Source organism: Bos indicus x Bos taurus, chromosome 27 (genome assembly GCF_003369695.1).
Source record: "Bos indicus x Bos taurus breed Angus x Brahman F1 hybrid chromosome 27, Bos_hybrid_MaternalHap_v2.0, whole genome shotgun sequence".
Taxonomy (NCBI): Eukaryota; Metazoa; Chordata; class Mammalia; order Artiodactyla; family Bovidae; genus Bos; species Bos indicus x Bos taurus.
This window is the reverse complement of record NC_040102.1, coordinates 41,476,288-41,499,760: the sequence shown is the minus strand read 5'-3', so window position 1 is coordinate 41,499,760 and position 23,473 is coordinate 41,476,288. Positions and strand designations below refer to the sequence as shown.

The 23,473-nt window shown below is 46.1% G+C and overlaps 1 protein-coding gene and 1 long non-coding RNA gene across 3 annotated transcripts in view; one reads left to right on the top strand and one right to left on the bottom strand.

The window, feature by feature from the left end:
- Positions 1-17,830: 17,830 nt before the first annotated feature.
- Positions 17,831-18,777, bottom strand: LOC113885069. The gene is made up of 2 exons (XR_003509124.1): positions 18,671-18,777; positions 17,831-18,183 (listed from the first exon to the last, which is right to left on the bottom strand). It is a non-coding gene; the product is annotated as an uncharacterized LOC113885069 (long non-coding RNA).
- A 3,114-nt stretch (positions 18,778-21,891) lies between these two features.
- NR1D2 (nuclear receptor subfamily 1 group D member 2) overlaps positions 21,892-23,473 on the top strand; it is a 138,593-nt gene continuing 137,011 nt past the window's right edge. For both annotated transcript variants that reach the window (XM_027530208.1, XM_027530207.1), the window contains exon 1: positions 21,892-21,974. In XM_027530208.1, coding sequence (XP_027386009.1) covers positions 21,959-21,974 — 16 coding nt within the window. In that variant the 5' untranslated portion in view covers positions 21,892-21,958. The remainder of the gene's footprint in view (positions 21,975-23,473) is intronic.

The window sequence follows — 23,473 nt, the reverse complement described above, 5'->3', positions numbered from 1 at the left end:
TAGAGGGTAGAAGCCTGGGATGCTGCTAAACACCCTATAATGCACAGGACAGCTCTCCACCCCCCCACCCCCACCCAAGAATTATCCAGCCCCAAATGTCAATAGTATGACTCCTGGAAAACCCAGCTCAACACACACATTAGCTTATACACAGAATAGATGGGGTTGGGGGAGAAGGGCCTACATTCAAATCCCTTCCTTCATCCTTCCCCCTGCCTTTTTTGAAGTGGGTGGGTAGGTGGAGCAAGAATGTTGTCTTGCTTTGATTACTCCACACATTCCCAAGTGGGGAAGGAAATAGTGCCTCCAAGGGGATGAAAATTGGTTTTGAGGGGCAAAAAAGACACAAATATTACAATGGTTTGTGGCCCTCTGAAACTCAAGCCCAAGTGACAAAATCTTATTCCTTGGTATTTCATTGTTTCCATCACAGACAATTTAAATGATATTTAGTTTTTTCCCTGTAGGTGAATGACAATGAAAAAAAGTGTTGAGAAACACTGCCTTCCACTGAAAGTGTGCCATCAGTCTTCTCCAGTGATGTTCTTTTCTTCTGATCTTTTGTCTTTTTTTGCTAGGTTCCAGGGAAATGTAGCCGTAAGCTTTTAGAGTAGTTGCTGTATTGTGTAGCGAAGAACATGAATAAATGTTTTTGGAAGCTAGCAAATTGTTTAAAATGTGTATGCTTATGGATTTTTAAAAAATGGACATAAAGATATACAAACATGCCGTTCAAATTCTAACATCTAATTTAAGATGTTTTCTCCTGTTTTTTCACCTCTTCTTCTAGGACAGGTCATTAATTTGAAGAGGGAAAATCTAGTAGAATGTCACAGTAATGAATATAATCACAAATACTAGACATTCTAAAATAGAATATTTTCAGTTTCACACCACAATATACTCTTGTTTTCCGTTAAGAATACTTCAAAATTTACCTATTTATATAATATTTATTAACATGCTTAAGAAAGGTTTCCTTCTTTTTTTTTTTTTTCAGCGACATCAGTAGTTGAATGGATGGAGGTTAACAGAGGTTTCTAAAGTTAGCTCAAGATAAGGCAAAGTAATGACCAGAACTTTCTATTAGCCCAGAAGAAATGTGGAGGGTTTGTACTTGTGTGCAATAAGGAAGAACAAATCTGACTCCATATTGGATCCATTTCTTTTACTTTAGCCTTTCCATTGCTTTTGCTACAAAAGGGTTGTGTCTATAAACTTAAATTATACACAGAGGCCCGTCTCTGGGAATCCTGCCTCCCGGTCATGAGCATGAAACATCCTAACAGGGCGCGTCTGTGAATGACTGCAGGGCAGAAAAATTTACCACGTTTCCTGTAGAGGCTGATGAAACCAGGAAGTGTTTGACTTGACTCCCTTCCCTTTTGGTATAGAAGGACCCTGAATTCTAACTCAGGAAGGATGGGTCTTTGGGGGCATGAGAGTACCATCTTCTCTGTCAGCTGGCTTCCGGATAAAGTCACTATTCCTGGGCCACCTCCCTGGTGGTCCAGTGGCTAAGGCTCCAAGCTCCCGATGCAGGGGCCAGGGTTCAATCCCCGGTCAGGGAACTAGACCCCACATGCTGTAACTAACAGTTCGCATGCTGCAACCAAAGACCCTGAATGTTGCAATGACGATCAAAGATTCCGAGTGCCACAACTAAGACGGCACAGTCAAATAAACAATCAAAAATAAAGATGTATGTAAGTCGCTCTTTCCTGCCCCGATAATTTGTCTCTCGATTAGGCCTGTCGTGCAGCGAGCAGCGTATCATCTGGGCTTTCTTCCTGCCACATTCACCTGCAGAAACCTTTTTTCACGAAGAGAAATGAAACATCTTTGTACCTTTCCTCACCTCCAGACAAGCCATTCCAACAGACCAAAAGCAAACAGCAAGCGTGACTGCATCCTTAGCGTTTTGTCCTGGGTCTTCAGTGAGAAGGAAGCCTGCCCCTTGGGCAGCTGTGGCCCGTGCTGTCATTCACAAGCGCGGAACGACACCTGTGATACTGGTTCTCTGAATGACTGAAGGATTATTCGAGTTGTTCGAATGATGTCATCCTGCTGCAGTTCCTCTGGCTATTTGGCTTTCATACTGCAAATGTGCTAACAATTTAGGTCCCAGCTTGAACTTTTATTTATGCTGAGGTCAGCCGTGTGGGTTGCCTCGTTATACAGAGCCTGCAGAGGCAACCCTTCTGGGCAGGCAGCCAGCACTCTCCGGTCGCAGGAACAATTTCGGCTCAATTTACAAAGCAAAAGAGAGGGATCCGGTGGATCTACAAGGACCAACTCTGCAAGAATTAGTGCAAAATGGTGATCAGTCCCAGTTTTCCCATCTTCCTGAGAGAATAAAACAGTCCTCAGAGATTGTATTCCTCTTCTTTCAATGAAAGCATCCACTCTTGTTCTCTTATTTAAAAAAAAAAAAAACAAAACAAACTCAGACTATCAGAAGACTTATTATCTAATGTTGATAGATTTGATAGATAAAAATTGATAAAAGATTGCTTAAGGGATGCATGTAATAAGTGATTTCTAAATCCTGGGGAAACTGTAAGGTTACACGGTGCTGACTGCCCCCAAGGACCCCATCCGGGCTCACTGGTTCACTTTTTCTCTTGACCCTTGCAAGGTGATCTGAGATTCCCAGGCCCTGTAGGTTGTTCTTGCAGCTTATGCAAGCACAGGTGAACGGGGTAAAGTCAGCATTCTAGTAGTGGGATTCTGCTTCTCTGCTGCTACTGAAGACTTTCCATCCCCCAGAATGTGGGCTCAAATGAGCTGTGAGCATTGCTTCTCCCTTCCTCATCTGGCTGCAGTGATGAAGCGTCTGTGTTTGGTGTCTGTATTTGTTCTCTGCTGCTTCTGTAACGAGGAACCACAACGCAGTGTCGTAACACAACACAAATTTATGATCTTCCAGTTTCAGAGGTCAGAAGTCCAAAGAGGGTCTTGAGAGGTGAAAATCCAGGTATTGGCAAGGCTGTGTTTCTTTCCAGAGCATCTAGGGGAAGACTTTTTTTGTCGTTTCCAGCTTCCAGAGATTGCCCCCATTCCTCACTGGTGGTTCGCTTCCATCTTCAAAGCCAGCAACGGCCAGCCAGGTCTTTCTCAGCCTGCCCCGTAATTCCTCATTTAAAGAACTCTGGTGATTACACTGGCCCACTTGCATAACCCAGACTAACCTCTTAGGTTTAAGGTCAGCTGATGTGCAACTTGAATGCCACTGCAAGCTTAACCCCTGCTCTCGTGAGCTGTAAGATGCTCCGAGTTTCCGGGGAATTGTGGCGCAGCTGAGCATGCCTTTGAGTGTGTTGTTCTGCTTGCTGCCGTGACTGTCAGGCAGTAATGAAACCGTTTAAGCTTCAACCATATTGCTGTCTCAGTGCTCAGTAAAGCTCTCCCTTCTTTCTCATTTAGACACATCTGCACAGACCTCACCTTCCCAGACCTTGTGTTCCTTTCTCTCATCTCTGTTCATGCACTAGCTCCCCTTCTGAACTGCCTGCCCCCACCACCTGAATTTCTCCTCATCCTTCAATCACAAGACACCTCTTTAGTGATGGCATTTCTGACTCTTCCATGACATTTGTTCCTTGTTCCGTTGCTGGTCTTTCTATACATCATTTGTCTATTCCACAAGCATTTATTAATAACAATAACCCTGTGTACGAGACAGCAAAAGAGACACTGATGTATAGAACAGTCTTATGGACTCTGTGGGAGAGGGAGAGGGTGGGAAGATTTGGGAGAATGGCATTGAAACATGTAAAATATCATGTATGAAACGAGATGCCAGTCCAGGTTCCATGAACGATACTGGATGCTTGGGGCTAGTGCACTGGGACGACCCAGAGGGATGGTATGGGGAGGGAGGATGGAGGAGGGTTCAGGATGGGGAACACATGTATACCTGTGGTGGATTCATTTTGATATTTGGCAAAACTAATACAATTATGTAAAGTTAAAAAAAAAGATGTATTGAGGAATACACATGTGTCAGAAGAATGAAATGTCCCTGCTCCCATGTATTCTGTATTTAGTAGTGGAGATAATACACAGGTAAATAAGAGAAACAGTTTCAGGCAGGGACAAGAATGGTGCAGCAAGGGTGGAATTAAATAGAAATCGGGCCTTTCTCCAGAAGGAGAGGACGTTGAGATGCCATGTGGAGGACAGGAGTCAGCTTATGATGATCTGAGGGAAAAGTATTCCAGGCAGAAGGAACAGCAGATGCAAATGCCCTGAGCTGGGAATGAGCTTGGGAGGTTGGTGATGAGGAAAGGAAGCCAGGGAAACAGGAAGTCAGAGAGAGTGGAAGGCGAGGTATTTTTTTAATTTTTATTTTTAACATTTTGGCCATGCTCCATGGCATATGGGATCTTAGTTTCCTGGCCAGGGATCAAACCCTTGTCTCCTGCAGTGGAACCTAGGAGTCCTAACCACTGGACTGCCAGGGAATTCCCTAGAGTTTTTAAAAACAGATAACCAGTAGGCTACAAAAAAAAATTCATAATGACTTTAAAATAAAACTGACAATGGCTAAAACTAAACATGGTAGGATTTATTGTTGACTCAAAAATAACAGAATTAAATCTTGGCAAAAGGAAAATCTGCAAAACTTGATAAGGCAGACGGACAAAATAAGTCATTGACAGAAATCTTAATAGTTGAAACTCTGATTGGGAAAAAAAATAATCAATGAATCAACTCTTTTAAGATTTTCAGGGAGAAATTTGATTTTTATGAAAATAGTTCCAGCAAACAAAGTGAAAATGGGAACTATTTGAAATAGTTCAACTTCACCATACACAAAACTGGTCAATTATTGATTAGTTCAGCAATAAATTACTCAAATCAAGTTAACCTCATGGATTTGTCCAGTTAATACTTTCCTGCTGAAAATGTATCCATGTCAAGATAATTCTGACTAAAATGTATTCATAAGCTTGTCAGAGAATCAACTCTCTATGGGTTTGAAATGACTGCCATTAAAAACTCCTATGGAATCATGCTGGGTGAAGTGAGTCACACAGAGAAAAATGTCACTCCTATGTGGAATCTCAAATAAATGATATGGATGAACTTATTTAAAGAACAGGGACAGACTCACAGACATGAGGACAAACTTATGGTTCCCAAAGGAGAGGGGGCAAGGATGGAGGATGATTCGGGAGACCGGGATGGACATATACACACTGCTACATGTAGATGGCATGATCACTCACCCAGAGCCAGACATCCTGGAATGTGAAGTCAAGTGGGCCTTAGGCAGCATCGCTACCAACAGGGCTAGTGGAGGCGATGGAATTCCAGTTGAGCTATTTCAAGTCCTAAAAGATGATGCTGTGAAAGTGTTGCACTCAATATGCCAGCAAATTTGAAAAACTCAGCAGTGCCTACAGGACTGGAAAAGGTCAGTTTTCATTCCTATCTCAAAGAAAGGCAATGCTAAAGAATGCTCAAACTACTGTACAATTGCACTCATCTCACACGCTAGCAGGGTAATGCTCAAAAGTCTCCAAGCCAGGCTTCAGTAGTACATGAATTGTGAACTTCCAGATGTTCAAGCTGGTTTTAGAAAAGGCAGAGGAACCAGAGATCAAATTGCCAACATCCGTTGGATCATAGAAAAAGCAAAAGAGTTCCAGGAAAATATCTGCTTTATTGACTACACCAAAGCCTTTGATGAGGGCTTCCCTAGTGGCTCAGACGGTAAAGCGTCTGTCTGCAATGCAGGAGACCAGGGTTCAATCCCTGGGTTGGGAAGATCCCCTGGAGAAGGAAGTGGCAGCCCACTCCAGTATTCTTGCCTGGAAAATCCCATGGACCTTGGAGCCTGGTAGGTTACCGTCCAAGGGGTCACAAAGTCCGACATGACTGAATGACTTCACTTTCACTTTCAAAGCCTTTGACTGTGTGGATCACAAGAAACTGTGGAAAATTCTTTAAGAGATGGGAATACCAGACCACCTGACCTGCCTCTTGAGAAATCTGTATGCAGGTCAAAAAGCAACAGTTAGAACTGGACATGGAACAACAGACTGGTTCCAAATCGGGAAAGGAATACATCAAGGCTGCATAAGGTCACCCTGCTTATTTAACTTATATGCAGAGTACATCATGAGAAATGCTGGACTGGATGAAGCACAGGCTGGAATCAAGATTGCTGGGAGAAATATCAATAACCTCAGATATGCAGATGATATCACCCTTATGGCAGAAAGCAAAGAAGAACTAAAGAGCCTCTTGATGAGAGTGAAAAAATTGGCTTAAAGCTCAACATTCAGAAAACTAAGATCATGGCATCTGGTCCCATCATTTCATGGCAAATAGATGGGGAAACAATGGAAACAGTGTCAGACTTTATTTTTGAGGGCTCCAAAATCACTGCAAATGGTGATTGCAGCCATGAAATTAAAAGACGCTTGCTTCTTGGAAGAAAAGTTATGACCAACCTGGACAGAATATTAAAAACCAGAGACGTTACTTTGCCAACAAGGTCTGTCTAGTCAAAGCTATGGTTTTTCCAGTAGTCATGTATGAGTGTGAGAGTTAGACTATAAAGAAAGCTGAGCACTGAAGAATTGATGCTTTTGAACTATGGTGTTGGTGAAGGCTCTTGAGAGTCCCTTGGACTGCAAGGAGATCCAACCAGTCCATCCTAAAGAGAATCAGTCCTGAATATTCACTGGAAGGACTGATGCTGAAGCTGAAACTCCAATACTTTGGCCACTTGATGTGAAGAACTGATTCATTGGAAAAGACCCTGATGCTGGGAAAGACTGAAGGCAGGAGGAGAAGGGGATGACTGAGGATGAGATGGTTGGATGGCATCACCTACTCAATGGACATGGGTTTGAGTAAACTCCAGGAGTTGTGTGATGGACAGGGAGGCCTTGCGTGCTGCAGTCCATAAGTTTGCAAAGAGTCGGACACGACTGAGCGACTGAACTGAACTGAACTGATGTTGATGTATAAAATAGATAACGAACAGGCATCTGCTGTGTAGTACAGGGAATTCTACTCATTACTCCGTTATGGCCTATATGAGAAAAACTTTTTTAAAAAAGAGAGTGGATATATGTATATGTATAATGAATCATTTTCTCTACACCTGAAACTCATACAGCATTGTGAATTAACTATACTCCAATAAGACTTTTTAAAAAGTCCATAGGTTTTAGTACTATAAATAAAACATACAACTAAAAATGACTTACTCTATAGCACAGTGAACTCTACTCAATACTCTGTAATGACCTATATGGAAAAGAATCTTAAAAAGAGTGGATATGTGTATATGTATAACTGAAACACTTTGCCGTACACCTGAAGCTAACACAACATTGCAAATTAATTGTACTTCAATAGACTTTAACTGGCAAAATCAAAATGGTAAGCTCCAAAGTTTTAAAGATATAAAAATTGATTTTAATTCATATTTTCAAGTGTTTTTAATTCAAATTTTTGTTATAGTAGTAGTAAAAATTCTGAAACATTTTTGAAAATATACAAAGTAAAAATAAAAAATTATCCATAATATCATTGAAACAAGACTATTGTAAATCTTTTGATATATTATCCCAATCTTTTTATGTACAGATATTTAAAAAAATAGTTGTAATACTATTTCATATGTAATTTTTGCACTGATTTTGTCACTTAACAGTAAATTATCAATATTTTCATGTTATTACTTCACCTTCATAAACATTCTTTTTAAAGACTGAGGAGAATTCAAATTTTCTTATGTTTGGGCAGTTAAAGATTTGCCAGATTTACAGTAATATATTGTCATTCAGTCGCTCAGTCGTGCCCGACTCTTTGCGACCCCATGGACTGCAGCACGCCAGGCTTCCCTGTCCATCACCAACTCCCAGAGTTCACTAATGAAAGTTCTTGTTTTTAAAGCAACTTTTATTTTCATCAAACTAATGAATTCACCTATTTTAAGAAATCACATGGCCCTACCTGGCTTATGATAAATAACAGAAATACCCTGCCCTATCCTCCCCATCCTTCAGTCCCCAGCTTTCAACCTCTCAGTATCTCCTTCAGTTCAGTCGCTAAGTCATGTCTGACTCTTTGTGACCCCATGAATCACAGCATGCCAGGCTTCCCTGTCCATCACCAACTCCCAGAGTTCACTCAAACTCATGTCCATCGAGTCGGTGATGCCATCCAGCCATCGCATCCTCTGTCGTCCCCTTCTCCTCCTGCCCCCAATCCCTCCCAACATCAGAGTCTCTTCAATGAGTTAACTCTTCCCATGAGGTGGCCAAAGTACTGGAGTTTCAGCTTTAGCATCAGTCCTTCCAATGAACACCCAGGACTGATCTCCTTTAGGATGGACTGGTTGGATCTCCTTGCATTCCAAGGGACTCTCAGGAGTCTTCTCCAACATCACAGTTCAAAAGCATCAATTCTTCGGCGCTCAGCTTTCTTCACAGTCGAACTCTCACATCCATACATGACCACTGGAAAAACCATAGCCTTGACTAGATGGACCTTTGTTGGCAAAGTAATGTCTCTGCTTTTCAATATGCTATCTAGATTGGTCATAACTTTCCTTCTAAGCAGTAAGCGTCTTTTAATTTCATGGCTGCAATCACCATTTGCAGTGATTTTGGAGCCCCAAAAAATAAAGTCTGACACTGTTTCCACTGTTTCCCCATCTATTTCCCATGAAGTGATGGGACCAGATGCCATGATCTTTGTTTTCTGAATGTTGAGCTTTAGGCCAACTTTTTCATTCTCCTCTTTCACTTTCATCAAGAGGCTTTTTAGTTCCTCTTTACTTTCTGCCATAAGGGTGGTGTCATCTGCATATCTGAGGTTATTGATATTTCTCCCTGCAATCTTGATTCCAGCTTGTGCTTCTTCCAGCCCAGCATTTCTCATGATGTACCCTGCATATAAGTTAAATAAGCAGGGTGACAATAATCTGGAATGGGTAAATTTAACTCAGATGACCATTATATCTACTACTGTGGGCAGGAATCCCTTAGAACAAATGGAGTAGCCATCATGGTCAACAAAAGAGTCCGAAATGCAGTACTTGGATGCAATCTCAAAAATGACAGAATGATCTCTGTTTGTTTCCAAGGCAAACCATTCAATATTATGGGAATCCAAGCCTATGCCCCAACCAATAATGCGGAAGAAGCTGAAGTTGAATGATTCTACGAAGACTTACAAGACCTTTTAGAACTAACACCCAAAAAAGATGTCCTTTTCATTATAGGGGACTGGGATGCAAAAGTAGGAAGTCAAGAAACACCTGGAGTAACAGGCAAATTTGGCCTTGGAATACGGAATGAAGCAGGGCAAAGGCTAATAGAGTTCTGCCAAGAGAACGCACTGGTCATCACAAACACCCTCTTCCAACAACACAAGAGAAGACTCTACACATGGACATCACCAGATGGTCAACACCGAAATCAGATTGATTCTATTCTTTGCAGCCAAAGATGGAGAAGCTCTATACCATCAGAAAAAACAAGACCGGGAGCTGACTGTGGCTCAGACCATGAACTCCTTATTGCCAAATTCAGACTTAAATTGAAGAAAGTAGGGAAAACCACTAGACTGTTCAAGTATGACCTAAATAAAATCCCTTATGATTATACAGTGGAAGTGAGAAATAGATTTCAGGGACTAGATCTGATAGACAGAGTGCCTGATGATCTATGGACGGAAGTTCGTGACATTGTACAGTATCTCCTTAGTATTTCTAAATGATTTCCTTATAATGCTATTGCTTTTACTCACAAGTTTCAGGTATTATCTATCGACTTTCTATTGAACTGGCCAAAAAGTTTGTACGGTTTTGTTTTTTTCTGTAAAGATGAGAATGAAGTAAATAACACTTCTCTATCACACACATTTCTTCCTCCTGTGCCTTGACATGTCTGGGTCTACTCCTCCCCCCGCAACACACACGTCATACACTCCTCTTCCCCCCATCCTTCTAATCTATGTTACATCACCTTAGTAACCTTCTGGAGAAGATGTCTAGAAAGGGAGTTTTTGGAAACTTTATCTGTCTTAAATTATCTTTATCCTACCCTTGCACGTGACTGATGGTTCAGTTGGGTTTTGTGGTGAAGTATTTTTATTTCAAAAATTGGAAGGCATTCCTCAGGCATTCAGTGCCACTGTTAAAAAGTCTCATGATAGTCTGATTTCTGTGTGATCATATTGCATGTGATTTGATCTTTCTTTCTGGATGTTTTTTATTATTCTTTCTTTGTCCCTGATGCTTTGAGATTTCACCATGATGTGCCTTGAAGTTAATTTTTTTTCATTACCTGTGCAGCATAATCTGAGAGTATTCTAATCTGGAAACTCTTTCATTTAATTCCAGGAAAATTCTCTGGAATTATTTCTTTGATCATTTTCTTTCCAGAACTCCTACGACATCTCCTGGATTAATCTTTTTTTTTTTTAAGATTTTTTTTAAATTGAAGCATAATTCTTTTACAGTATTGTGTTGGTTTCTGCCAAACGATGTGGACTATTTTTAAAGTCTGTATTTAATTTATTACAATATTGCTCTGTTTCATGTTTTGGTTTTTTGGCTGCGAGGCATTTGGGATCTTGGATCCCCAACCAGGGACAAACTCTTGCACTGGAAAGTGAAGTCTGAACCTCTGGACAGCCAGAGAAGTCCCTCCTGGATTAATCTCTAAGTTTTTTTTTTTTAAAAACTGCTTGTAATGTCCTTTTTTTTTTTTTTTTTTTGTATTTCTGTTCTGTATAATTGTTTCTTTGCTTTCTAATTTTTCCAATAAAATTTCATATATTGTCTTTATTACTCAGTAATTCTTGCTTTTTCTGTTTCTTTTTTGTAGCATCCTAGTTCACGGGTGGTCTATCTTCTCTTCTCTCTCCTATAATAAAGTGATTTTCTTGCTTCTTGTATTGTTCTTAGTTTCTGTTTCCTTTCCATATGGTAGCCTCTTCCCTCAAAAGTCTAGTGATCCACTGTTCTCTGTTTATATCTGAGTGAAGCATTAGAAAGCTGATTGGAGGGGTGTGTGTGTGTGTGTGTGTGTGTGTGTGTGTGTGTGTTGGGAAGCTCTAGGGAGCGGCACTGATTATTATAAAGCCTCAATGGAGGGTGGGATCTGGGTGGGACCTACTGCTTCACTTATGCAAACGCTGAACCAATCCCATTGTTTTCAGTTTCATACTCACTGTGGACTCGCAGATTTCCTTTCGAAATTCCCAGCTGTCGGATCTACTGCTCAGTGTGTGCGCTCAGTCGTGTCTGACTCTGTGCGACCCCGTGGACTGTAGCCCTCCAGGCTCCTCTGTCCATGGAATTCTCCAGGCAAGAATACTGGAGTGGGTTGCCATTTCCTTCTCTGGGGGACCTTCTCCACCCAGGGACTGGACCACAGTCTCTTAGGTCTCCTGGACTGGCAGGCGGGTTCTTCCCCACTAGCACCACCTGGGAAGCCTGTTGGCTGTACTGGCTGGTGTTTATCTATCCACAGGTCTGTTAGGTCCCTGTGACGTTGGGAGGATTTGGACAGGTAGGAATTTTCAGTGTCCTGATCTGCTGATTGTCCCCTTTATTAGTCGTCATCAACTGCTGAGTAGCCAATTACCCTAAAACTTACCAGCTTAAATGATGACATTTATTATCTCACATTGCTGCGGGTCAGACATCTGCATGCAGCTTAGGCGGGTTCTCTGTGTCAGGGTCTCCATGGGCTGCAGTCAAGGTGCCGGGTGTGGCTGAAGTCATCTCCAGGCACAGCTGGGGGAAAGATCCGCTCTGACCTCATGCACTGCTTGTTGGCAGCATCCAGTTCCTTGCTGGTTGTTGTTATCCAGTTCCTTGCTGATTGTTGTTCGGACAGCAAGTTCTTGACCACAGGAGTCTCTCCACAGGGCAGCTCCTAACATAGCTAACCATTGATCAGGGTGAGCAGATAAGAAGAGCTGGAAAGAGAGAGTGTGAGGAAGATATGTTAGTCTTGCATGACAGAATCTCAGCAGCGGCATCCATCCTTTGTCATATTCTATTCTTACTTTTGTTTTTATTTTATAGTGAAGTACAGTTGATTTACAATGCTGTGTTAGTTTCAGGTGTACAATAAAGTGATTCAGTTACACATATACATGTGTCTACTCATTTTTTTAAGTTTCTTTTCCCATTTTGGTTATTACAGAATATTGAGCAGAGTTCCCTGTGCTATATATAGTAGGTTGGCTATCTACTTTTTATATAGTAGTGTTTGTATGCTAACCCCAAATTCCCAACTTATCCCTCCTCCGTATTCTATTTTAATTTTTTTAAAGATTTTTTTTATGTGGACCATTTTAAAAGGCCTTATTAAACTTGTTACAACATTGTTTCCCTGTCATGTTTCAGTTTTGGGGGGCTTGAGGCATGCAGGATCTTAGCTCCCCAACCAAGGATTAAACCCACACCCCCTGCATTGGAAGAAGTCTTAACCCACTGGACCTTCAGGGAATTCTCGCCATATTCTATTTTCAGAAACAAGTCACTCCGTCCAGTTCACACTACTGGACGGGGAGGTTGGATTACACAAGGAGGTAAATACCAGGAGGCAGGGATCACTGGGGACTTAGAAGGCTGCCTACCCCGTCCCTACGGAGAGCGCTTCTGCTGCAAAGTCTCTGCTTCCTGTAGCAGAGGGCCGGGTTCCCCAACCTCACTGTGCCCGGGAGCCCTTGTTAGCACGTGGCCCGATCCAGTAACTGCAGAAGGGGTGAGGTGCTGCAGTTCTTCGTGGCGGCCAGGCGGACTCTAGAGCGCAGGCTCAGTAGTTGAGGCGCATGGGTATAGTTGCTCTGCGACATGTGGGATCTTCCCAGATCAGGGATTAAACCCGAGTCTCCTGCACTAGCAGGTGGAATCTTCACCACTGAGCCACCAGGGAAGCCCTAGAGCTATATTTTGTACCTGATGGTTTTGCTTTCTTCACCCCCACCCCAGGAAAAATTATTGTAGGTATTTTTCTGTTATTTTTAAATTTATTTTTTACTGAAGTGTAGTTGATTTACAATGTTGTGCTCATGTCAGCTGTCCTGCAAAGTGACACAGTTTCATACATACATACATTCTTTATGCTCTGTTCCACTGTGATTCTCACAGGGCGTTGAATACAGTTCCCCGTGCTCTACAGAAGGACCTTGCTTTTTATCCATTCTGTATGTAATAGTTCATATCTACCAACCCCGAACTCCCAATCTATTTCTCCCCTGCTCCCTTACTGGAGGTTTTTTTCTTTTCAAACTATGATAGAGAGTATTGAAGATGATTGGGCATTTTTATTTACTGAACTGTCATGCAACATTTTCTTATTTTTTAAAGATCTGTTTAGTGTGTTATTAAATCAGTGGAGTACTTAACAAAATTCGATTCGGGTGTCCAGATGGCACTAGATAGTTTCCGACTGTACTCAGTGAGGCCCCTTGGCTGGATGACTTCTGTTGAGGGTGGTCTTGGGTTTTCTGTAGTGCTGCATAAATTACACCCGTTATGTGTGGATCACACTCTTCCCACCAGAGTCTTCTCTGAGGGAGCTCTCCCATTCCAGTGCCATCAGACGGTATTTTGTTAAATATTTACTTATTTATTTGACTGCGTTGGGTCTCACTTGTGGCATATGGGGTCTTTGTTGTGTTATGAGGGATCTAACTTCAACAACTGAGCCATTATTTGGAGTGGGAGCCTTTCCAGGCCCACTTGTTACCCGACTCGTTCCTTTCTCTTTATTCTGAGCCGTAGAAAATGCTGCCAGGCGGAGGTTGTGGAAACGTTCACCTTGAGAAGTACAGCGTCTTACAGATGACACTTGGAACAAGGCCCTCGATCAGGGTGGACTGTGTGTGTCCCTGTTCCCCGTTTGAACAACGATGGCGGCACGACAGCCTCCATCTCACATGCGACTCACAACAGGACCTTGATGGTCCTCTTATGAAGAGGTGACCTGTGTGTGCTGGTCCTTCAAATCTGGGTGTGCTCCTGACTTCCTTTGCAGGACTTTTGCAGGTGTGCTCCTGACTTCCTTTGCTCCTGACTAAAAATGCAGCAAAATTGGTGCTGCGTGACGTCTGAGGCTTGCACAGAACAGGTGATGCACCTTCTTCTGCTCTGTTCCCGGAAGAACTTGTGCTGGAGCCCTGAGTGGCCCGATGGATGGGGTGCCCAGTAACCCCCCTAGAGAGAGGCTGGGCTGGGCCTCAGGGGGCCGGTTCCTCAGGCCCTGCCCACTGTCTGATTGTCAGGAATACAGACCGAGCCGGAAATGCCCAGCCAGGAGGCCCTCCCTGCAAGTTCTGACCCACAGGAACCATCCAAGGTCATGAAGTGATTGCTCTGTTTAAAACCACTAAGTTCTGAGGGGCTCTCTTGCACTGCGGTAGCAACCAGAATACTCCCTGGAGGAGGAAAGGATGAATTAAAGCATTGTCAGTGAGAGGTTCCTTAGCCACTAACAGGAAAGACAGGCTCTGGCCAACCAAAGCAAACTTAACAAGATGCATGCCCTGCTCCAGGGGATCTTTCTGACCCAGGTATCAAACCGGTGTCTCCTGAATCTCCTGAATTGCGGGGGCATTCTTTACTCATAGAGCCATCTGGGAAGCCTCTAACAAGATACAAGTCCAAACTAAGAAGTTAGAAAAAGTAGATGAAAATAGAACAGAAGGAGGGTGACCAAAACAAAAAGCAGAAATCAGAGTAGAATGGAAGACAAATACTGTATAGTGAATCAATAAAGCCCCAAATTGGGCCTTTGAAAAAGCCAGTTAAGTAGACATGCTTCTAGTAGGACTAATTGGGGGACGGGGGTACAGAAGCACAAATAAACAAAATTAAGAATGAGAAACCACAAAATTGATGGAGGTTTAAAAGATAATAAATAATTGCTGAAAACAAACATCACAGACGAATTCCTAGAATAATAATTCCTCACACTGACTCAGGAAGAATAAGAAAGTCTCTAAAACTGTAATGACGGATATGGTTACCGTGAATTACGTGTGGCTTTTGACCCTTGAAACGTAACTAGTGACACTGACGGACTGAATTTTATATTTTATTTTAACTTAGATTTTAAAACTGGAATAGTGTTAAAGTATTAAATAGTGTTAAATAATTAAACTTCACTGTTTTGGTGGACTGTATTTTGCTTTATTGCATCTCATAAGATATTGTTACTGCATTGGAGGGTGTTGGGTGTGCGCCTCATTTCTAGGATTGTGCATAAACACTTCACTCATCTTGGTGTCAATGGATTAATTCACATTGAGTGATTTTTTTCTATGCACAGAGGTAATATTGTAATGTGTTTAACTGGATATTTTATGAAGAGATAAAATGAGAAGATATGATTTACATAGTGATGATACCTAGTAATGCTAAAAATTCTCCAAGCCAGGCTTCAACAATACTTGAACTGTGAACTTCCAGATGTTCAAGCTGGTTTTAGAAAAGGCAGAGGAACCAGAGATCAAATTGCCAACATTTGCTTGATCATAGAAAAAGCAAGAGAGTTCCAGAAAAACATCTACTATGCCAAAGCCTTTGACTGTGTGGAAAATTCTTCAGGAGATGGGAATACCAGACCACCTGACCTGTCTCTTGAGAAGCCTGTATGCAGGTCAGGAAGCAACAGTTAGAACTGGACATGGAACAACAGACTGGTTCTAAATAGGAAAAGGAGTACATCAAGGCTGTCTATTGTCACCCTGCTTATTTAACTTATATGCAGAGTACATCATGAGAAACATTGGGCTGGGTGAAACACAAACTGGAAATCAAGATTGCTGGGAGAAATATCAACAACCTCAGATATGCAGATGACACCACCTTTATGGCAGAAAGTGAAGAGGAACTAAAAAACCTCTTGATGAAAGTGAAGGAGGAGAGTTAAAAAGTTGGCTTAAAGATCAACATTCAGAAAACTAAGATCATGGCATCCGGTCCCATCACTTCATGGCAAATAGATGGGAAAACAATGGAAACAGTGTCAGACTTTATTTTTCTGGGCTCCAAAATCACTGCAGATGGTGACTGCAGCCATGAAATAAAAAGATGCTTACTCCTTGGAAGAAAAGTTATGACCAACCTAGACAGCATATTAAAAAGCAGAGACATTACTTTGCCAACAAAGGTCCATCTAGTCAGGCTATGGTTTTTCCTGTGGTCATGTATGGATGTGAGAGTTGGACTATAAAGAAAGCTGAGCACCAAAGAATTGATGCTTTTGAACTGTAGTGTTGGAGAAGACTCTTGAGAGTCCCTTGGACTGCAAGGAGATCCAACCAGTCCATTCTAAAGGAGATCAGTCCTGAATGTTCATTGGAAGGACTGATGCTGAAGCTGAAACTCCAATACTTTGGCTACCTGATGTGAAGAGTTGACTCACTGGAAAAGACCCTGATGCTGGGAAACATTGAGGGCAGGAGGAGAAGGGGATGACAGACGATGCGATGGTTGGATGGCATTACCTACTCAACGGACATGAGTTTGAATAAACTCTGGGAGTTGGTGATGGACAGGGAAGTCTGATGTGCTGCAATCCATGGGGTCGCAAAGAGTCAGACATGACTGAGAGATTGAACTGAACTGATACCTGTGTAAGTCATCATTGGTCATTATGTTGAAATGTTTATTATGTATGTATAACATAATGAAATTATGCTTCTAGTTAAAAAATAAGTTTTCAAACGTTTTTGTTTACAATAGAGGCATGATGGGGCAATGACTCTAGGAGCTAGGGCTGTGACACTAGGAGCTAGTGCTGTGACCAGAGCAGTAAAGAAAAAAAAAAGCCTCAAGAAATTACATCACAGCTATCATGAGGTTGAATAGCAATTGCAATTTGCTGTGAGCAGAGGAAACCGCCAAAGCTGTCTGTTGACATCTGATGATGTCGCTGTTCTGTGACTTATGTGTTGTGTGTGCTTGGGTTTTAAACATTTCCCTGTTTTCATTTCTAATAGGTGGATAGGACAAATATAGTCCATGAAAAAGTGCTCTGCTGTTTTCAATAATTTAAGAGTGTAGAGGAAATGGCAACCCACTCCAGTGTGCTTGCCTGGAGAACCCCATGGACAAGGATTCTGGTGGGCCACAGTCCATGGGTCATAAAGAGCCGGACACGACTAAGCGACTAACACACACTAAGGGGTTCTGAGATAAAATGTTCGGGAACTGCTGATCCAGGGCACAGAGAAGGCAAAGCTAAGGTGGAAAGGTACTGAGGTGCTGGGAACCAGCAGGGTTCATCAGAACAGTTGAAAATGAGGAAAAACAGTAGACATCTCCAGTTGGCCTTAACTATTAGGAAACCTCCTCTTGTTCCCTTTCCCCGTCTCCTCAGGTCTCTCCTGCGCCCAGCCCCTCGAAGGATGGGCCCTCCTTGGCCTGCTGCACTGAGTGTGCGGTCAGAGGACTAACGGTGGGTTTGTTGCTGCTGTTTAGTCACCAAGTCGAGACTGACTCTCTGTGACCCCTTGGGCTGTACCCACCAGGCTCCTCTGTCCTTGTGATTCTCCAGGCAAGAATACTGGAGGGGGTTGTCATTTCCTCCTCCAGGGGGTCTTCCCAACTGAGGGATCGAACCTGCATCTTCAGCTTTGGCAGGTGGGTTCTTTACCACAGAGCCTCCAGGGAAGCCCGATTCAGGCTCTCCACTTCTTCATCTGCATTCAGACTGAATGGTTCTGTGTGCAGCTTCCCAGGCCCTCAGTGTCAGTGGAATATAAGGGTTGATAAGGTGATTTTCTCAGGAAATCTGCCTCTTTTAACAGATGACATTTGAAGACACAGTCACTTTGTTCAAGAAAGTGATTATTTTTGTCAGAGGAAAGAGAAAGGAGGAGTAGGTAGAAACCCACTCTGAATAGTCTGGGAATTCCTGTGGACTTAGTCACAGGCTCCATAGGGTTAAAAACGGAGGCTCCTTAGAAGACAGCAGCAAAAGGTGGTCTCCGTGGCAGCTCTGGAACTCTGGGGACCGTCCCCCAGGGCACCGCTCCGCTCCTCCTCTGGCTCTGAGGAGCCCCACACGACTCCAGGGGCCAGTGGTGTGGCCGTGACCGACCAGGGCCATCTATAGCTTCGCAGGCTCTGACAGTTAACCAGCAAGCCGCACAGGATGGAGGCGACCTTTTCGGGATGGGAGGCTTGAAGATAACAGATTTTATTTCATAGGCATTATCATGGAAGAGAGAGCCTTTTTCCATTCTTCTTTTCCAACTTAACTGGTAGCACCTTCTCTATTATTGTTTTGTTTTTAACTGGAGGACAATTGCTTTACAGTGTTATGTTGGTTTCTGCCTACAACCACCCCCATCAGCCATCCTCCCTGTTGAGCCTCCCTCCCCTCCTGCACCCCGCCCCTGCTCATCACAGAGCACCAGGCGGGGCTCCCTGTTGCACAGCAACTTCTCACCAGGTACCTGTTCGACACATGATAGTGTATGGAAGTCACCGCTGCTTTCTCCATTCATTCCTCTCTCTCTCTTTAAAATATACTCTACTTTTTAGAGCAGTTGCAGGTTCACAGCAACGTTGAATGATGAGTACAGAGTTCCCATAAATGTTCTGTCCCCCGACACACACATCCTCCCCCACGATCAACATTCTACAGCACAGGGGTACATCTGTTACCTATATCGACACATCCGAAGTCCACAGCTTATATTAGGGTTCCCACTAGAGGTGAAGAATCCATCTGCCAAAGCAAGAGATGTAAGAGATTCGGGTTCGATCCCTGGGTCAGGAAGATCCCCTGGAGGAGGGCATGACAACCCGATCCAGTGTTCTTGCCTGGAGAATCCCAGGGACAGAGGAGCCTGGTGGGCTACAGTCCATGAGGTCACAGAGAGTCAGACATGACTTAGGGAAACAAAAACAACAGAGGTCCTGGAACTGATGCCCTGAGGACACTGAGGGGACCGCTGTGATGTCCTCTTTGTGATTTCTGCCTTCTGTACTCTTTGGGTCAGCTTAATTTTACCTATGCAGAAGCAGATGGTGGTTGATACAGAAAATGAAAAAGCAAGCTACCAAGTGTAGCCTGAAGTCTTGCTCCAGCATCACAGAGGGTGATAAAGCCCTGAGGTAGGGAAGGAAAGAGGACCCCCTTGTGCAGAGTGCTGGGGACGGGGCTCAGAGTTTGTGTAGGGTTTTGCAGGGCAGCTTAAGGCACTGGATTAAAAAAAAAAAAAGCAATAGGAAGCTATTGAAGGGTTCTGAGCAGAGTACTTACATCTCATATTAAAAAATAACACTCCAATTGTGGAGAAGTGGTTGTAGGTGGATACAGGAGTCGTTTCTCTGTTAGGGAACTATTACAGTAGCCCAGGCAAGAGATGCAGAGAAGACAATGGCACCCCAGTCATTACTCTTGCCTGGAAAATCCCATGGATGGAGGAGCCTGGCGGGCTGCAGTCCATGGGGTCGCTGAGGGATGGACACAACTGAGCGACTTCACTTTCACTTTTCACCTTCCTGCATTGGAGAAGGAAATGGCAACCCACTCCAGTGTTCTTGCCTGGAGAATCCCAGGGACGGGGGAGCCTGGTGGGCTGCCGTCTATGGGGTTGCACAGAGTCAGAGACTGAAGCGACTTAGCAGCAGCAGCAGGCAAGAGATGACGGTGGTTTGATGCAGAGTAATATCCATGCTGATGGTGAGAAGTATTAGAACTGAAGTTAGAATACCGCAGAGGGCTTCCCAGGTGGTTCACTGGTAATGAATCCGCCTGCCAATGCAGGAAACAGGAGTTCGATCCCTGGGTAGGGAAGATCCCCTGGAGGAGGGAATGGCACCCCACTCTGGTATTCTGGCCTGGAGAATCCCCAAGGACAGAGGAGCCTGGTGGGCTACAGTCCATGGGGTTGCAAAGAGTCGGACATAACTTAGCGACATGATTTATCCACTAAACAGCAATGGATGACAGAATAGCTCAGATTTCTTAATGCATTGAATAGATGTATAAAAGGCAGTGAGAGAGACAGACAGAGGGACAAGGAGAGAAAAGAGAAACTTGACTTGTTGGCTTCAGGAACTGGCAAATTTACCAAAATGTGAAGATTAAGATGGGGTGGTGGAGGGAGAACATTACAGTTCCCTCAACACTGTACACTGAAAATTTTCAAAGAGCAACTGCTGCTGCTGCTAAGTCATGTCAGTCGTGTCCGACTCTGTGCGACCCCATAGACAGCAGCCCACCAGGCTCCCCCATCCCTGGGATTCTCTAGGCAAGAACACTGGAGTGGGTTGCCATTTGCTTCTCCAATGCATGAAAGTGAAAAGTGAAAGTGAAGCCGGTCAGTCGTGTCCAACCCTCAGCGACACCATGGACTGCAGCCCGCCAGGCTCCTCCATCCATGGGATTTTCCAGGCAAGAGTACTGGAGTAGAGTGTCATTGCCTTCTCCAAGGAACAACTGGGGAAGACATTTACCAGTTGTGAATACCCACATATGACATCTACAAGGGCCATCTTACTATATTTCTATCCACGTTCTTCAGCCCATCTTACTTTAAACACATTTTCTTTTTTATTAAATATATTTATTTAGGCTGCCCTGGGTCTTAGTTGCAGCACATGGGATCTTTAGCTGTGCCATGCAGGATTTATTTCCCTGACCAGGGATCGAACCTGGGCTCCCTACATTCGGAGCCCAGCGTCTCAACCACTGGACCACCAGGGAGTTCCCTTACTTTCACAATTCATTTCAGTTGCAGGCAGCACCACACTTCCCTCCTCATACCTCAGCACACGGGTCATGTTTTTCCAGTTTCGTCCTTTTGAAGGGAAGAAAAAGGCACCTGTTTACACCTGAAACTTGAGCTGCCAAAGGACATCAAGGTGGCATAATCAAACGGGCTACTGGACGCAAGCGCCTGAAGCTCATTCAGAACACAGATGTCTGAGCTCTTGGACTGGATGAAGTCACCGAGCGGTGCAGAGGAAGAAGATTCCGGCAGAGCTGTCTGTGGGAGCGCCGACCCCCGGGGCGGTCAGCAGTCTGCCCAGCCTGGATCCTGAAAAGCGGGTCTGCTCCGCGCCACCCCGCGGTCCTAGGTGACCATCGGAGGTGACCCGCGGAGTCACCAGGTGCGGGGGGGAGGGGGTCTAGGTCATCATCGGGGGTGACCTGCGGAGTCACTAGGTGGGGGGGGGGTCCTAGGTCCCCGTGGGAGGTGACCCGCGGAGTCACCGGGTGGCGGGGGAGGGTGTGCTAGGTAACCATCGGGGGTGACCCGCGGACTCACTAGGTGTGGGGGGAGTGCTAGGTCGCCATGGGAGGTGACCTGAGGTGTCACTAGGTGGGGGAAGGGTCCCAGGTCGCCATGGGAGGTGACCCAGGGAGTCACCCGGTGCGGGGGGCGGGGGGGGGAGGAGGGTCTAGGTCACCATCGGGGGTGACCCGCGGAGTCACCAGGTGAGGTGGAGGTTGCAAGGTAACCATCGGTGGTGACCTGCGGAGTCCTCGGGGGGCGGGAGGGGGGGTGCAGGGTTGGGCACCCCGGCCGGGCGGGAAACCCGGAGGCGCGGTGGCCGCGGGTGCTGGCGGCGGGCGGGGCGGGCGGGAGGGCGGAGTCGCCGCAGCGGCCGGCCGCGGGCGGGGGAGGGTGTGTGCGCGGGTCACATGGTCGCTGCTGCCCTCCCGTCAGCCGCCCTCGCCGCCGCGGTGCGCTGGCTGCAGGAAGCCGCCGCGCCGCCGCTTTGTTGTCGGGGCCCGCGAGGAGCGCCGCCCGCCGCCGCGCGCTCTCCCCGAGCTAGCTCTCCGGCCCCGGGGCCCGGCTGCGGGCCCCCGCGCGCCCCGCCCATGAGGGCGCCCCGCGACCACCGCCGGCGGCGGCCCGGGGCAGCGCGGCGCTGAGGCGGCGGCGGGGGCGCTGCCCGCTCTGCGGACGGGCGGCCTCGGGCCTCCCCGAGGGCACCATGGAGGTGAATGCGGGTAAGAGCCTACAGGGCGGGGGGCGCGGCGGCGGCGGGCGCGCTGGGTCGGCGGGCAGGCGGGCGAGCGCGGCGGCGGGGCCCCTCACGGGCGGCGGCGCGGGGGGCCCGCCCGGAGCCTAGCGCTCGGCACCCCCCGGGCCGCCCTCCCGGCCGCCCGCAGCGCCGCAGCGCGGCGGCCCGGCCCCCCCTCACATGGCCCGGCCGCGCGAGCCACGTGCGCGCTGTGTTTACGTTCGGCGGCGCGCGGCCGCCGGTTGGCTGGGCGGGCGCGTGACGCGGCATTACATAATGGGCGCCGGGGCGGCGGCGGCGGGCGGGGACACGTGAGGCCGCGCGGCTCCGTGACCCACATTCGCCGGCCGCGGGGGCCCCTGGGGGCGGGCGCGCGCCGGCGGGAGGCCCCGCCCCGCGGGAGGCCCCGCCCCCGCGCCCTCGGGCTCTGACGTGGCCGCCCCTCCCCCGCGGGGGTCGCTCGCTGAGGGGAGGCCGCGCGTGCGCGCGCCCCGGGGACCCGCGGCCCAGCGGCCGGGAGGGCGCGGACGCCGCAGTGTCCTCGGCCCGGGCGGAGCGGGGAAGGCGGGCGCCGAGGGGAACCCTCCGGGGTCGCCTGGGGACGGCTCGCCGAGGGTGGCGCTGCCTCGTCTCCACAACAAAGAAGAACCCTTACCGTTTCAACGACCTCCTCTGGGACGCGGTCGACCTTGTGAAACACCTCCGGTGACGAACACGCCCGCGGCGCCTGCGGGCCGGGAGCCTCATCCTGGCCGGTCTCGCCCGGTGACCCCCCCAGTGACCCCCAGGTTGCTGATCTTTCCTGAATCCGATAACAGATTCGCGCCCCCCGCCCCGCCATGAGGGCTGGGGATCTTAGTTTCTCAACCAGGGTTGGAACCCGGGCAGTGAGAGCCCTAACCGCTGGACAACCTGGGAATTCCCATGATAACAGATGTGACCTTATTAATCCTTTTCTTGTCCCATTTCCTGTTGCTTCCCCACTAGGGAGCAGTGTTAGGGTCCCTTCTGCCCTTTTGTCTGTCCCCCGCCTGCCATGGAGAGCCCTTTGCTTGAATCCAGTGAGGCTGCAGCGGAAGCAGCCAGTGATTATGCTGGAAAAACCATGCTCCTGGTAACAAATTGTGAACCTTCCACCAACAGTAAATAATAAAGTCATTTTCTTGTCTTTTAATTACCTGTGGGCCTATATAGCCTTCAGGATAGTTTAAGAATTTGAGTAACTTTGTTATGGAATAAAACTTTTTACTTGCTAGGGATTTCAAGATTAAAAAATTCATCCTCGTCTACCTCGGTGTGAATGAATTCTTATAGTTTTGAGAGCGGATAAGGTTAGAAAGTTTTTCTCAGATTTGAACCTTCCTGGAACATTATCACTGATCTTAATTTTGATTTTACGGTGTGATTACAAACTAACCTTTTCTTGGGATGACTGCTGACTCCCCCAACCCCTCTTCCATATCCAGTTCACATCCCTTGGTCCTT